The following is a 16,960-nucleotide window of genomic DNA, read 5'->3' on the forward strand; positions in this document are numbered from 1 at the left end:
CACAAATCTTGTCTTTGCTTACAATGGGAGGGACTTTGTCTCCCAGGTCTGTCTGGTGGGCCCTGATGAGAAACAGTGGTGAACTCGTAACTAAGGAGAGAAGGCTGAGATTCCCTTCAACTTTTTTTGCCTCAGTCTGCACTGGCAGCTCCTCTCCTCATGGCTCTTATGTTGATGACCTTGTATTACCAGTTAAGCAGCAAATGCAGACTACAAAAACCCATAGCATTAATGAAAACCCCCTTATAATGCATATAATTATAAAAGCCCAAACCACCAACACTCACAAAACTTGTGTGTATTCAATTATCACAGGAGTTATCATTTCATATTTAAGTTTTGTGAGGTTGGTGCTTAGCTGCTTTGGGGGGAATAAAATGTTGTAACCAGGAATTAATAAAACATAGGAGCAGAAAGGGAAATAAAACTCTCTATTCTCATATCGCACAATTCAAGTTTATTCCATTCATTCTTGCAACACAAACTGAAAAATACAGTATCATTTAGCATTCTGATGTCTATGAACCATGATCATGATGAACCTTACTGTGTCAAAACAGTTAACAACTGTGAAAAGAGGAAGTCAAATATCAAAATGTACAGAGCACTGATTTTCTTCCATCGCTGCGTAGAAAGATGATTGTTTATCCATTTACAAAATAGAATTAAGACAAATTCATCTGGAAATTTTGCATGCAACACTGCAATTGCTTGACATAGGACACTCCACTCTTACCAGCCTCTTCTACAAATAATTCAATGTTATGTTCAAGGATAAAGTTCCATTTAACTGCTGTACTTCTCTTGCCGTTTGCTCCCCTTATGAAAAAGGGGCAGAGGGTAAAAAGTCCGAAATATGTTTAAGGTTATAACTTATTCAGTACAAATTTCAAAGGAAAAGGTTTAAGCATAGAGTAGACTTCCAAGTATATGCAGTTCCAGTCAAAGTATTCATATTCTGTTTATAGAATGTGAAATAATTTACAGATTGGTATTTTCCTCTAGTTAGGACCTACTCAATGATAAAGGCAGCCATCCATTGCTTTTTCCACAATGTAACTATCAAAGGGGAACAGGTGGACAAGCCCAGTTTCTGGACAATTAGAAAAGAATAAGCTTTTATTACTACTTTTGTTTCCTTCTTTTTATTTTAAATCCTGGGCAAGATAATCAATTACTTCTTGTGTAGTGCAAAAAGCAAAAAAGTATTTCTTCTTTATGATCCAAACATTAAATGCCATCTTTTAACGATCCTGAAAGGCAGCTTGGGTATAAATTACAGCCAAATTAACCCTTGTCTCACTGAAGTTTATTTGTATGTTTTTTTTTCCCCCCTCAAGTGAAGTAAGAAAAAAATAAGATGTCCACAGAACTGTAGAAAAAGGGAGGCAAAATTGCCTCAGTGAATCACCACAAGAGTTACTACAAACATGATGTTTCTTTAATATGATAATGCTCATTAAGTCAGAGCTGATGGGCAGGAAAGAATACAGAAGGGAAAAAAACAGAAAAAGAAAAGAAAAACAACAACGAAACCCAAAAACCACTAGGGTGAGACAACTTGACACTAATCAACACAAAAAAAACTTGAACAATCAAGTTTTCCACATAAAAACAGATTGCAGTTTTCTAGACTAATATTTCAATAGCTAAGTACTTAATAGCATAATATGGAGGTAAATTTATGCCGCAGATGGTTAATTTCGTAGCTGAATAAAGAGCTAAACCTATGGTCTGTGTTCACACTATTACAATGACATGACAATCCAGCACTGATCAGAGATAAGATTAAAGAGTTCTCTTTTAAATAGTCATTAAAAGCACTGTTCACCACACATGCTTGTTCTTTTATCAGCAGCTCATCAATTGATTTATCACTCATTTCCAACCTTTCAGCTCTTCCTTGCCTCCCGTCTCCAAGAAGCAGAGCAATTGCACTGTACAGTTTATGGTCAGAGCTGATTGTTTTCTCCATCGCCTTTCTTATGGGATGTGTACGTGTAAATCAGTTTCTGCTCTCATTTTACAGTCTAAATGCAAAGCTTTTTATAGCTGAGGCATTCAATCATTCTATGCAACATGATTCAAGTAAAACTAAGTCTCCATTAAATGTGAGTAGTTGTCACCAGTCTACTTCTACATACCCTCTCAACAGTGATATCAAAATAGGATCGGCTACTTTTGTTTAAGAATTCAGCATGAGACATTATGTACATTTCTTTTTCTTTGTACTCTATTGTCAGAAAATTTGAAATCTCTATTCCAAAGAAAAAGAAGATGCAGTTTGTGGCATATGCTTTTCTGTTATAAAAAACTGTTCTTCAGTTTTGGGTGAAACAGAGTCTAGTGAAAACTTTCAAGGTGAAAGCCAGAAGCTCAAACATTCCCAAGGACCATAAGATGGAACGGGAATCCCTACAACTTCATTAAATACTTTCCCATGAATTATCAGCACTGTCATACTTGCTGTTATTGTAAATCTTACCTAATAGTCAATGGGCAATGGGCAATGATTGCCCTGGGAACTTTCAGAACAAGCCCCACGCCTTCACGAAATTTAAGAGATTCAGTCAGCCAACGATGAAACACCAATTCCAAGGTACGCACAATTGAAAGTGTTTGGTTTCTTTCTTCCAGGAGTTAGAGCAAGACTTCTACTTGTACATCTTCCTCTTCCTAACATCTGAACTTAGAAAGCTTACATGTATTTCAAAAGTTTACCAGAAAAGTTTAGCAACAATATTCACCTGATATGAATGTCTAAATAATTAATGATCATTTTCCACATTTGACTTGATTATCATTGCCTACCAAACTGCCTGTAGCTCTCCCATCTGTCTAGAAATGTTATGCTGACATGGCAAGTAAAGATCTTAAATCTTACAATCTGTTTGGAAATAACTACACTGACACTTTGAATTCTTTCAGTAACAGTTGCTTAGAACATCAGTTCTGGTCTAGAACAAACAAGGGAAAGAAAAACCTCCAATTCAAGCATCCTTAATTACCTCCGCAGATATTCCGGAGTGTAATACCACCATGCCTCAACTGATCTTTACCACTTTACTCAAGAGTTCAGAAAAACATTAGTGTGACATCCAATTAGTCAATATAAAGAACAGCTCCAGTAACTAGTATCAAAAGTCCTCAAAACTGCAACATAAGCTTTAGGCAGAAGAAGAATAAAGCTACCCACTGAGAGAGAAAAGCAACCCAGTCACCTATATTACTACACTAATAGCATGGGACTATTGTCTCCTTCACAATTAGTTTCAGGTCTATAGCACAGTACTTCCATCTAAAGCAATCTTTCAACAGAAAACAGTACTAATCTAAGAGATTTACAAGTCAAAAATTCAAGATCATGGTCTGTCTTCCTTCTGCCATTTTCACTAGAAATGGGAAGAGATTGTGCACTGAAAAGAAGTCCTAGTGGGACACTGTTCATAATAGTTTTCAACCCTCTCCAAACATTATCTTTGATATAAGCCCCTAACTAGTCTGATTCATAAAGAATTTCCCTCCCCCCAAAGTATTTAGCTGAAGAAGCTGGAAGATGCAAAAAGTGACAGACAGGCAGCAGTGTGAGGCCACAGGAGAGACATTTAAGATATCAGTCCATCCATCACTGAAGAAGAGTTTTGATTGCCTGGTTGTCAGTGGCTTCAAAGGCAGTTAGTCCATCTGGGCCTTTCACAGTCTTATCAGCACCCTGTAAAGACAATGAGAAGGATTATCGATCCATAACGACAGGCTGTATTAGCATTAAAGGTGTCACAACAATTACTTGCATGATTACATTGACTACCTAGGGCTTTTTAGTGTAGTGCATTTTTTTTTCATTTAGAAACCAATCAGGCAAGTTCTGTGTACAAAAGCATTCAGCACACAGATAATCTTAAGTTTCGAATCAAGCACTTTACAACTAGAAAAAAAAATAAATCACAGAAGTTCTGTCAAACAGCAAGATATAAGATAAAAAAATTATCAGTTAATCTTTGGTAAGAACAGAAGGATTTTTTTTGTTGTTTCCAGCAACTACTTTTATAAATGCAAGAATTCAGTGCTACACACTTCTATGAAATCTATGGTGCCACAAGCTTTTTCACGTGCTAAATTACAGATAATGCCTGGAAAGGCTTACTAACAAATCATATTACTTTCTTTCTATATCACAGAAGACTACATCCACCTAGAACTGTGCTTCTCTCCCATTTTGGAAAATATCCATATTGATATATAAACCCCAAAATTATTCTAAGTCCAAAAGCCATGAAGTTTGTTTTGAATGAGCTACGCATACGCCTACCAGGCAATAGAATAGAGTAGTGAGGCAACAGGAGATGGAGCATAGAAGAAATGCCCCCACAAAACAAACTGCAGAATAGTAAGCACAAACACAGCCTTGATGTCAGAATTATGCTAGGAGAAGCAGAGTGATTAACTAGTCATGTTTAAGCATTGTGTAGTCATATACATAAAAGGGTAAACTCGAGACCACACTGTAAATAGGGTAGTTAAATAAAGGGATAAATGTTATTACAGAACACAGGGCTGCCTACAGAGATAAATGTTTCCTGAAAATAGTATTAGATTCCAGAATAACTCTTCTTGATAAGATATGCAAGTCTTGCTTTAAAAGAGGTATACTAGCTCAATTAAATAACAGGAAAAACACTGTGAGTACAGATACACTTTGTCAAGACCAGGTACTGCAGAGCTTTGTTGCTATGTATAAACTTTCTGAAGAATAAATACAAATCTCACATTATAAAGAAGGAAGTGTACAAATAGTCAGTGTTAAGGACACTCAATAGTTTTCTAAGAATATAATGGACCTAAAATTTCCAGGGCTGCTTTACTGATACCAGATTACACACAAAATCCCACTAAGCTCCCATACATAATACCATATAACTCTCAGCCCACTAAATTTCTCATCTTAACTGTTTCTAACAACCTAATAAACTGGATCTGACATTACTATGATGTGCTGTCAATGCTACTTTTCATGACATAGAATATCTCCCTCTTTTAAACCTCTATTCTCTACTTGTAAATATTGAATCTGCCATTCTAAGAATTATGGTTTTGCAGTGGTCCCTAAGGCATCACTGCTCATCTTGTGGTGCACTGGCCAAAGTGATCTGGGACTGGAGATGTTCATCTTCCTTGCAGCCACTGGAGATACTCAGTACAAGACATAGGTGTTTTGTTTGGTGGCAATCAGATGTGGGGCAAGGAAAAAGGGTTCTCCTATGAAGGAAAGAGCCTGGGAAAATAAAATTATCTGGAGAGCTCCATCAGATAATTAAGAGAGGGATACTTATAACTGCAATAACTCCTTCAGGCAGGTAATTTTCTCTAGTATCTTTCAGATAGCAGAATAAAGGCACACAGTTTGTGTATATGCAATACATTCAATGCAGTGACAGGAGCAATCATTACATTTACTCTTCTCCTGTCACTATGTAGTATCCTGGGCCCAAACAGTGGGCAGTATGGTGCAGCAGTATGACTATTTGTTGGGTATGTATCTGGGCTGAATTGGTCTGTTCCTAAGAAGAGACTAGCTGGTCAGTGTAAACACACACTTTGGCTGAAACCACTGCAACCTATTGTTTTTTACACACCTATTTTCCCCCTAAAAAAAATTCCTGAGAGATTTAACAAGTATTTGGCAGTTAAAGTCTCAGTTTTACTGGGAGAGAAAGGCAACCAAGATAGCAGTAATGGCTTCTTTTGCAGATCTTATTTCTACTGCCTGGATAGCAGTCTCAGATTCAAATCCCTGTGGAAATCAAAAGGGCTTCAAAGTTATTCTTTGATGTTAAGATCAGAAAATCTGAAGGACCTCAGACTTGAAGAAAAGTGGAACTATGCAGTAACTGACCTGCTGGTAGTCATCTCAAATCAGAGTTTTGAGAACTTTAAATGACACATCCAAGTGAAGTAACTTCAAAGCATGAAGAGAAATTTGAGCTTAGGCATAGGACTGCTTTACACCCTCATGCATATTTGCACTTCAGAAAAGTTACAGACATGTGACTTGAGTTTCTAAAACATATTTACTAAATGTATGACGTGAGGCTCATGACTGTTTAAGAAGGACACTGTTTAATAACCCCAGTGTTAGTAAGTTTGGAGAACAGATCCTTAGCTAGGCAGAAAGAGAATCCTGCCTGCATTCGGAAGAATGAGAAGGAAATAATAAAGGTCAGGCCAAAAGCACTTCAATTTTCAGAAATACAACATTGCCTGGAAAAAAGCTAAATGAGAAGGTCATAAAAGTACAATGATTCCATAGTATTCTCTACTTCTCCAAAATAAAAAGCTATTCATATTTTATGATTGTGTGATGGTCTTTTCTTAAAATACATACAAAGACACAGATAAACTCTTTCTTTGTCAGGACTGTTTGCCCTCTTAAACCACTGGGCAAAACAAAAATGTTAAAAAATAAGTTAAACACTCTGAAAGCACAATAGCTACTAGGGCACAACTGCAGCTCAGGAAAGGGAAAACAAAAAACAACAAAACCAAAGCAAACCACGAAGGCAGCATACAAGGGCAATGCAGAGCTGCCACCAAATCCTGTGAAACTGGAACTGGGAGCAGCACTTAATCAATCTGGTAGAAGACTGGCAGCCTCATGGTACAATATCTTCCAGTATTATGATATTTAGCATTATTAACAGAACTGGAAAGGCAGAAGGGAAGAAAACAAACACAAGATGCAGCATTTCTGCTTCACTTTGAGATCACAATATGCTGCAAGCAACTTTACTCTTTAACATTAAATGCTATTTTAGAAAAATATTTGAAGATTAATAAGAAGGAGTATCCAGTGTTAATCCAGTAATAAGACAACAAATCCTACCTTTGGACTTTTAAGTGCTCTTTAGACAAGAGAAACTTACTTTTGTGTATTACAATAAATTAGAGCAAAACAACATTTTAGTCTGAAACTCCAATGCTGATAGAGTACTTTTAGGTGTAACTCTGCAAACCTACACAGGTTTACTCTTCACTCATTATGTATTTCAGTACTTGCAGTCTTTCAAGTTTTAAGAATTAATATGATGTTGCAGCATTACCTACTGGTAACAGGAAGTTAATTAAGCTCGTTTGGAGACTGATCTGTCATACACGTAGCAGCTGTTCATTAATCTAAGCATTAAAATCCTGTAAAGTGTTTTCTAGTGCACAGAAAAGCTTTAAGTATAAACCCGCACATTTTAATTCACCCCAAAGTATATTTTACAGTTTTAGGAAAAAGAAAAAAATCAATCAGCAATTTCAGATCACCACTGGAGTTTTAATCCCCATAGGTTTGGAAGGAACGACACAATTGGAGTATTTTAACGATGCCAACAAAAACTTTGGCTTTCATCTCTAAGTTTAAATAACCACATTATCCACATTTCAGTTTAGAATAGAAGAGAATGAACCAGGTTGGAAGAGACCTTCAAGATCATCGTGTCCAACCTATCATCCAACACCACCTAATCAACTAAACCATGCAACCAAGCACCCCATCAAGTCTCCTCCTAAACACCCCCAATGATGGCGACTCCACCACCTCCCTGGGCAGCCCATTCCAATGGCAAATCACTCTTTCTGTGAAGAATTTCTTCCTAACATCCAGTCTGAACCTCCCCTGGTGCAGCTTGAGACTGTGTCCTCTTGTTCTGGTGCTGGTTGCCTGGGAGAAGAGACCAGCTGCCACCTACGTACAACCTCCCTTCAGGTAGTTATAGAGAGCAATAAGGTCTCCCCTGAGCCTCCTCTTCTCTCCTCTCTTTAGTTCACATTGGGGAAATGCTGTGTTGAAAGCTATCCAAGCTGTCAAAATCATGACAGTAACTGATTATGGCTGATCATTATCATTAGCACAACAGCAGTGCTTGAGAATACTCAATCATTTGTTAATTTCAGCCTTTGGAGTTCTCAAATTGCATCTAAGGTTTTTATGGTTTAATAAATCAAGTTGAACATTGCAGATTCCAAAATTAAAACATCTAGCCAACTCATCAGGAAGTCTAACTTCCTTCTGAAGTGTGTAACAAAGGTCCATTTGAGAACCTAACTTTGGAAGACTGCAATATCCCTTTTGCTATGTTTATCAGTAACCCTATGTATCCACTGTAATTATGAGAGCAAAGTCATACAACTATATCACCTTCTCTTAAAGAAGGCAAGTTGTTTTAGCTACACACAGTAACTGTATTTTGGATATATCTGTGGGATTTTTTTGTATTGAAAGAAGTGGATAAACTTAAATACTGACAAAATCTATAGTAATAGGTCAAGCCATAGTTCAAAGTACCTTAATCACAAAACCATAATTCAACAAAATATTGGGTTTTGTTTTAGTTTTGTGGTTGTTGTTTTTTGTTGTTTGTTTGGTTTTTGTTGTTGTTGTTTTGGTTGGTTTTTTGGGGGGAGGAGCAATGGAGGTTTTTTTGGCTATGTTTCATAGAGCAAAAAAATAAACAAACAAAAACAATTTGGGAGTTAAATCCATGAAGCCATTACAACAGGTGAAAACTTGGGAAAAAGATCCCCCAGACCTAAACAGCTGCTAACTTTAATACTGAGCAAACTGTTTACCAAAAAGTAAAAGATATGAAAAAACACATGAAGTTTGGTAATGGAGAGAAAAACACCACTTGTGCCTTTCCAACTAATAGTGTGGGTAAAAGGAATATTACAGGGTTGGCTGAAGAAACTTCAGCTTCATCCTTCCCACCTGTTTCATGTCTCTTACTCTCAAATTCCATCTGAAATTAATCCATGTCCTACAAAACCAGTGTCACAATAGAGCTAGATGAGCAAGCGTTTATCCCATGGCAACAAGCAAACACCATCTGCCATTTACAAAGGAACACCACAGAGGCTAGGCGAGCAGTTAGATAGAGAAACTGAGTTCTATTGTGCATCTACAAAAACTGAAATCAAACCCATGAAGCCACCCTCTGAAACAGGTGGGTCATGCTGCAAAACCTTGAGAAAAATCTAAATAAAAAAAAAATAAATCAATTTCATACAGACACTGTGTCATCACAGCATTCAGCTTCCATGTGTGATGAGCGTTAGCCAAGAACCTCAAAACAGTCCTTTGAGAGATGATAAGAGAAACAAACTCTGCTGTCTCATAGAAAAGCCTTGTTGGAGGTTATTTGAAATGCCATAAACCAAACTGCTGCTTCTTAAGGGATGACAGTTGGTGTAATGGGTTCAACTATTAGTATCATCTACAAAAAAGTCTAGCAACGTGACATGTACATTATAAGCTTTTGTAGAGACTGAACTGCTAAAAGCCAGTATAGGTCCTCCAGATTTTTCAGGTTAAGCTCTTTTGAGTGTAAACTGTTTCTCACACAGGCTTAGAAGAAGCCTTGCTGTGCATCACTACACAACTGTGTGATCACCAGTATCAACAACTACATCACTTTAAGATCAAGTAGCCACTCTCATCATTCTAGTCAGTTTAAGAGCATACAATCTTGATTAGGTGTCTCTTATTTATAACTATTTATTATCCTCAGAAAGTGAATTATGCCCAAATACTTTTAATGTTTTTACTGCTTTCAGTGAAAGATTGTTTAAACAACACTCTGCAGTTACACTACATTAAGAAGGAACCAGCTTACTTCCTTCCCGTGAACAAATCTTCCACAGTAACAGGAAGTTTAAAAAAATCCTAAGAGGTCACCTTGACTAAGCTAACTTCTTTTTCATATTTGGTACTTCTACTAAGGTATTTTTTTTTTTGCATTTTATGTCTCATTAACATCTGAAACGTTTTTTGAAACACTCCTCCTCATCTCAGCAACTCGGGAGTCTCACACGAAAAGTTTATGAACACCCCCACAGTTCATATACTTTAGAAGGCAGCACAGAATGTTATAAGCTAACAATTCCATTTCCAAATCAACAGCTGCATGTAACACAAGATTTATTTATATTAAATCAATTCCTAGAAGATGAAAAATCTCTTATTCCTTACATAATTTTACCTTGATAAAACTGATACCTGTTTTGTATTTGTGGTACGTGGACTAAGGAGAGATACACTACTGTATTCATCAGTTCTCAGAACTTGTGGAAATATGTTAAAGGAGGTTATTGACAGCTGAAGGGATACTCTGTGACAGAGGCCATGTATGCAAGGTATCAAGTAACAGAGTAAATGAAGGCAGCTGAAAGTAGGTACGTGTAAAATAATAAAGCTTTCTAGCAGTGAGAAGAGTTGTATTTACAAAACCAATGAAGAACAGCTTTGAAGAATATCTTAAATACACTGGTCCATTATTTGCATTTGCAGTTCCACTATTTACATTCAATATTTGCCCTTCATTTAGAATAAAATTAAAATAAATCCCACTCCAAAAATAACCAGGAAAAACATAAAGCTGTCGAACAATTGTCAATTCTTAGAACTCAAAATAAGAGCTGAACTGCCTGACCTGACGTCCCCCATTCTGCTATTATTCTACAAGGTGGAACAATGAATGTTCAAACAAAGGTCATAAGATAGAAGAGAAAGAACAGCCTATAGGATCTGCCTCAGAGTGAGCTGATGAACAAAGCTGCAGTTCATCAGCTAGCCCTCATGAACAGAAACAAGCAGCTTTCATACATTCAGCTCTGCACAAAGAAACCAGAAAATACAAGCTTTCCCAAACTGTCCAGCTGTAGTAACATTTTTCTAACCTCATCTCCTAGCCCAAGTTCATATTCTCATAACATTTTGCACTTTGTAAGACTGCCTTGTCTTTATGACTGTCATTCAAATTGTACCAAGTACAGAGATCAACATATTCTCACAAGCTGTGTGAAAAATATGTGGTTCAGGAAGGTCATTAATGCCCTTACTGACAGGGGCTACAATGAATACATAACCCCTACTGGTGGCCAGACAGTTCATGCGTGAACTTAAGTTTTCAGGCATCTTATATATTATTTGAGAAACTTACTTAGATTGTAAAACACTTCAAAACAGAAAGAAATACAATGTGGTATAAAGGATACCTTTTTTGTAACGTACATATAATGATCCTAAATGAAGGATCAGTCCTCACAACAAAATTTAAGCAAGTTGGATGCACCATTATGAATCCTAAATTAACACTCACAGCATTTCTTCACAGAATGATATAACATTAGACAGGATAGGACAAGTGAAGAAAAGTGAAATTCATGCAACATTAAGGAAGTAAAGGAAGACTACCTCAGAAGTGACCTATGAAAACATCACACAGTATGAAATCTTCTAGCTGAATGACTTAAGTGGGTTCATATACTGAAAATGTACTGTTAACCACCTCTTCTCAAAGTGAGATGTAGCAAGGAATTCATACAAATGGCAATAAAATGTTGCATGAATTAACTACTGCTTTGTCAAATGGATCACCTTTGCAATGTGAATCAAAGGGAGAACAGAAACAGAAAAAAATATTGACTAGCTCTACCACAGAGAGGGCTTGTCTTCCTATTCTTCCTTCACTCTGTCAAACCAGATGAATTTTTAGTCATCTGGCAAAAGCAGAGGAAAACCACACCCCTGAGCCACTTCACAGTGGAGATTCCATCACATGAAACACTTAAGCAGCTGCCAAAGCTAAATCCCACTCCTCCCTGTCTGCTGAAGGAATGCTTTTTTTTCTTCGCCTGATTTGCTGTTAACTGCTCTCTCGCTAGAACTCACATGACTGTTAGGGGTCACTATTGTTTGCAAGAGTCCTGGAACTCTCCCTGCTCCGTAATCAGAGTATCCTCTCTGATCTGGCAACATAAACATTTGTTTGATGTTTTGAACTTATCTGGAGCATCACCTGATTGAAAATAAAAATTGTAATATACACTTTGCTAATGGATAACTTACTCCAAACATTTGTATCTCACCTTTGACAGAAGCAATTTCACACAGGAAACATGGCCCTCATAGACTGCTGATAGGAGTGGTGTGATATTATGTTTGTCTGGAGCCTGTAAATTGAGACACAGTTAACCGATGCACAAGTTCACACAGCTTTAAAAGACTTCACTTAACTTTTGTAAGGATTAAAGAGTATTATCCAGCAATGCATTCCTTCAGAATTTTTTACTCTCTTCTAAAAGGGAAAGTCATTGTTTAAAAACCAATCACATAACTGCAAGATTTTTCTTGCATAAGACTTTTAGGTATCCCAAAGTCTATCTACTATTTTAGGACAACTGTAGAAATTGTGGGGGTTTACCTGGCAAATTTTGTCCAGTTTAAAAATCACTACTCCAAATTCTGCCAGACAGCCTGGCTTCAGAAATTACTTATAGCTGAGATACTGTTTGGACTGTCTTGCCCTCTCTCAAAAAAGGAGAATAAGAAATGTAGCGACTGAAAGGTTGTTTTCTCCCTTCCAGTCAGGAGACTCTTGCCAGACACCAAGGAAAAAAATTCAAGGGATTTCAGGGAAAACATTCAAGCCACTTTTTTTTAAGGACTAAGGTTAAGATGTCTTGTACATTACCCTTTCAGGCAAGTTCTCTAATGCACAGCATTTAGCATGAAAGGTTAAAGTACTTACAAATGCTATACTGTTTCAAAGTACTACTAGAGCCCAGCCAAATTTTTTCACAACAAAGAGTGATGAAAGTCAAGCTATAGGAAAGTGACTGGGTTTGTACAAGTAACAATATGTATTTCATGCAAACTTTATTTAGATACAGTTACTGAACTTATTTTTTTAGTGATAGTCATGGGAAATTTACATCTTTTATAGCTATAAGCAACTCTTCCTAGCATGTCCAAAAAGAGTAAAAGCATGAAATCTGATTTTAAGCTTCTAACCTCTAGAAGACCGACTCTCAAACATTTTTAAATGCATGCAACAAATTGATCTGCATATTTCAGTAGCTATTTAGCCATTTCAAACTATCACTTAAGCGTGTGGGAAGGAGTGGAAGATGACCGTAATGCCCTAACATCTTCTTGCCAATTGTTGTACATACGTTAATATCCGCTCCTTTCAATAGCAGAAATTCCAGAATCTCAAGCTGTCCACAGTCTGCTGCATAGTGAAGAGGCTTCCTCCCACCTTCAAGTGTCCGGTTGACATCTTCACCCTTCAACATAAAAATAATATACTAAGAAAAATTTTAGAGCTAACACACCAAGAAGAGCTTAAAACAAATCCAACACCCTCGAATACACTGCAGACTGTCCGTTCACACATTGAAGTTGTTGCCCAAGAAAAATGAAAATTACTTTCCGTGATTTCCTTCCCCTCATCTATGCATTCAAGGCTGCAAGACAACCTTGGTCTTTCATTCCACACAGCATCTCAAGTGTAGCAACTGGCGCTAGTGCACTAGTAACTCAAATGGTGGGAAAAAAAAGTCATTAGAGCTTGTGAAAAAATGCTTACAGTGGCTTATTTTGCTTCTCCTTCCCCTCAACTGAGACCCTAGCTATCCAGATAAGTCATTTTACTGGCTTCCACAGATATTGAAGTTTTGCAGACTGAGAAGCCAGATGCATAGAAATGCATCAGCATCATAACTACTATCCAATTACGAAATTGGCATCTGCCAATGCCACATGACACAAAAAAGTCTGAAGACAGTCAATCAAATCAGGACACAGTATTTTAATGCCACTCGTACTAGTGGATTGAGACAACTCTTAAGGCGTAAACAAAATTTAATTTAGTGAGTGCCTAATCAGCTTTGTTTCTTCACCTTGGGTTGTGTCATTAAGGATAAACTGATTTGCTGCACCTCAGTAATGACATAAAGTTACTGGAAACCAAACACTGACAAGTTATGTGGTAAGCTAGGTCTTGTTTGTATGTGCAAGTACTAGTATTTTAGGCAATAGTTAAATTTAGCATCATATTTCCAGCCCTGCATCTCCATAGAAAAACAGTCAAAAGCATTTCAGCTGTAGCATCAATTTATACTCCTCTGCAGTTCCCTCACCCCTGCCAAGAACCTCTGGAAAGTTCACGGAATAGAAGAAGGCTTGACATATGTCTTCTAGACATTACATCCCATCTAAGAATGGAAGACAAAATTGTCACAAGGAAGTTTCATTCTGCATTTGATGTTCTGCATTATCAGTTTTATACTACCAGCCAAATAACAAGGCAGCCTCAGAATTCTCTCCTATCAACAAGGTGTTCAATTCTTCACAGCACATTGCCCAAAGTCAAAGCAACACTACAGTGTTAAACTAAGCCACTGTGCATTCTGTGGTCTCACAGGTCAGGACTCGGTTCTCAAGGTATTGAAGGTTCTGTTCTGTCTTTGAAACAGCATGAAGTAGCAGCAAGCAGCACAATTAAAAAAACTCTATAAGTCCTGCTACTGACCATGAACTACAGCTGTGGTTTCTGAAGCATGTGGACTTCAGGGAAGATTGTTTTACTTTTATCTATGAATGGCAGCAAATTGTACTTCTAAACAAAGTCTAGCACAGCTTTAGCTATGTGGACTATCAACACTGTAGAACAGTTTACAATTCCAGTGTGACTAACTGAAAGACTAACTCTTTGTTAACCAGTAAGGTTCTTTCAGGTAGTCTTGTGAAGTAACTTCTTTTTTTGCTGAATTTCAGCACAACACAAAACAATGGTGGGGGTAAGTTAATGACTGCTCTAGCAGCAAATAGACAGATTGGTCTTAAAAGTAGAAGGAAACAGCATATACTTAATTATCTATACAGTTAAGCTCTACTCATATTCTTACTTGCACCTTGCAACTTGCCATCAATTATAAAACAGCTAACATTGAAACAGCACATGATGTTTGCAAACTTGAGGATAGGGATACACATGTTTAGGAAGTAAATCATGTAAAGGCCACACAATCACTACCCCAAAAGAGGCTCTAAAAATCCTGTAATGTCTGATGTGTGTCAAGACATGGTAAGAAAGGGGATAAGGAAAAAGCACAAATAAGCTAACTCCTGGGACAACACACAGGAAAGCTATGAAGTTCACGTTAAAAGAAGTAGGAAATACAGAATCATCACATCTTAAGGACAGTCCAGCAAAGCTTTCCCTTCCTTAAGCTTATAAATATTGTTTGGCTCATTGGCTTACATTATAGGATTAGGTTTTTTGAGGGGGTTTTGTTTGTTTGCTTTTTTCAAGAATATACCAGGGACCCCTCTGTTCTCTCCTAAACTAATGGCAATGGAATATAACAGTGGTCTCTCAAGCCCTGTAACAGGATGAGGTAGAAAAAGATACAGGAAGCAAAGACTCAAATTTATCTCCCTGTGAAGTTGTTGGGTTTTTTCTTTTTTCTTCCCTCCCCCCCCACCAAGTACTGTGGTTTTGAACAATATTGGCCAAAGATATCACACCAAATGTTATGAACCTGGTTATCAGCAATCTTAACCAGCAATCTTAACGAGTTCTCAATAATGATGTCTAAGACAGCAAAGTAACCGCTAATTTGGTAGGCTGAAACTAAGAGGGTACTGCTAAAGGTTTTCTTTAAAACATACATAAGCATATATGGACAGAACACACATGGTCTGCCAAAGAGCAGCATGGCTTTTTCCTTTACAGCCACATGATGGACATCTCATATACATTGGACAAAAAGTGACAGGGCAACTCTCTTGGACAGTTTTATGGGACTTCTGCCATCCTCTAGAGTCTAACAGCACAACAATAAGGTTAACAGTTATGAGGGTACTTTGAAGGAGACCATTAAGCCAGAATCAGAGAACTATGTCCACTTCAAACTAAAACACATCTTCAAAGGCTACACCTCTCCTGAAGTGTTATTTATTTTCACTTTATACAGTGGACAAAAATTCACAAATTGTGCAAATGGTTATACAAAACCTCAGAAAAGAAATTGCCCTCGCAGAAGATAGGATCACTTCTTTAACAACCTTTAAGGCTAAGCCTGTCATTAACCACATCAGTAATGTTTTTCTTTGCAGATCAAAGACCTAGGGCACCAGCTATTCAAGAAAATTAAAAACTGGTTCAACATATGAAACATCACAACCAGCATTTAGCAGGTATCTGCTTTAATCCCCTCTATTAAAATCTGATTATAGGTAAAGAAAAGTCTTTCTGTAAATCTCTGATTACTAAACAAGACAGCATGAAATAAGATTTTTATAGCATACTGATTTATGTCCTACTTAGAAAAGTCACACACATGGATAACAGCAGAAAATTCAATTAGGACTTTAACTATAAGCTTAAATTGAAATCTAGCTATCAACTTTTCAGAGAAGAACAGGAAAATAAAACCTTGAAGCTCACTTCTATATATTTCAAGAACTTTCTCTGCTTTTAAAATAACTAATAGCAAGGTTCATTATAGCATCCTCTGAACAGAACTATCACCTACTTCCAGTACAGGTGCAACTCAATCTATAAGAAATTAGTTAGAACTGATCTTTTTAATTAATTACTCTTGAACTCAACTCTACCACTGCCCTCTATCTTGCATATTTTCCTTGCTCTGCCTTCTCTAGACAATATACCTACACAAAACCCCTGGCTGTATCTCAGTCTTTTTCTAGTTCAACTCCAGTCAAGCTTTGGCTTTTTCAGTTCCATCCCTGCACACCCTAGGAAAACATCCACATTATTCTTGGGTATCCACTCCCAATTCCATTCTCTTACTTTTTGTATCTGACAGCTAAGCTGACCTCCTGTCACACCTGCTGGATGTTCCAGAGTAATCTGGAATGATCTGCGCTTCAATGATTGCCTTGAATGAGTTATGACAAATTTAATGCCTTATTTTTTTGCAGCCCTAGTTAAAAGAATTAATTAGATTTCACTGACTTTGTCCCTAATGCACATTATGACATCAGCTTATCGGAAATGTTCAATGAACAAAATTAATCACAAATTGCAAGTCCTAAAACTCATTATTTTCCAGAGAGATGACTTAACTACACTAAACTGACAGTGTCCTTGAACAGGCCTCTGCCTCT

The 16,960-nt window shown here is 37.2% G+C and overlaps 1 protein-coding gene across 1 annotated transcript in view; it reads right to left on the bottom strand.

Moving 5' to 3' along the window:
• Nucleotides 1-442: 442 nt before the first annotated feature.
• MTPN (myotrophin) overlaps nucleotides 443-16,960 on the bottom strand; it is a 33,473-nt gene continuing 16,955 nt past the window's right edge. The window contains exons 2-4 of the mRNA XM_068142162.1: nucleotides 12,997-13,110; nucleotides 11,911-11,994; nucleotides 443-3,712 (exon numbers count right to left, since the gene is read on the bottom strand). Of these exons, the coding sequence (XP_067998263.1) occupies nucleotides 3,626-3,712; nucleotides 11,911-11,994; nucleotides 12,997-13,110 (285 nt within the window). The 3' untranslated portion in view covers nucleotides 443-3,625. The remainder of the gene's footprint in view (nucleotides 3,713-11,910; nucleotides 11,995-12,996; nucleotides 13,111-16,960) is intronic.

This window comes from Melanerpes formicivorus, unplaced genomic scaffold (genome assembly GCF_026170545.1).
Source record: "Melanerpes formicivorus ecotype bairdi unplaced genomic scaffold, bMelFor1.0.p_v2 SCAF_8, whole genome shotgun sequence".
NCBI lineage: Eukaryota > Metazoa > Chordata > Aves > Piciformes > Picidae > Melanerpes > Melanerpes formicivorus.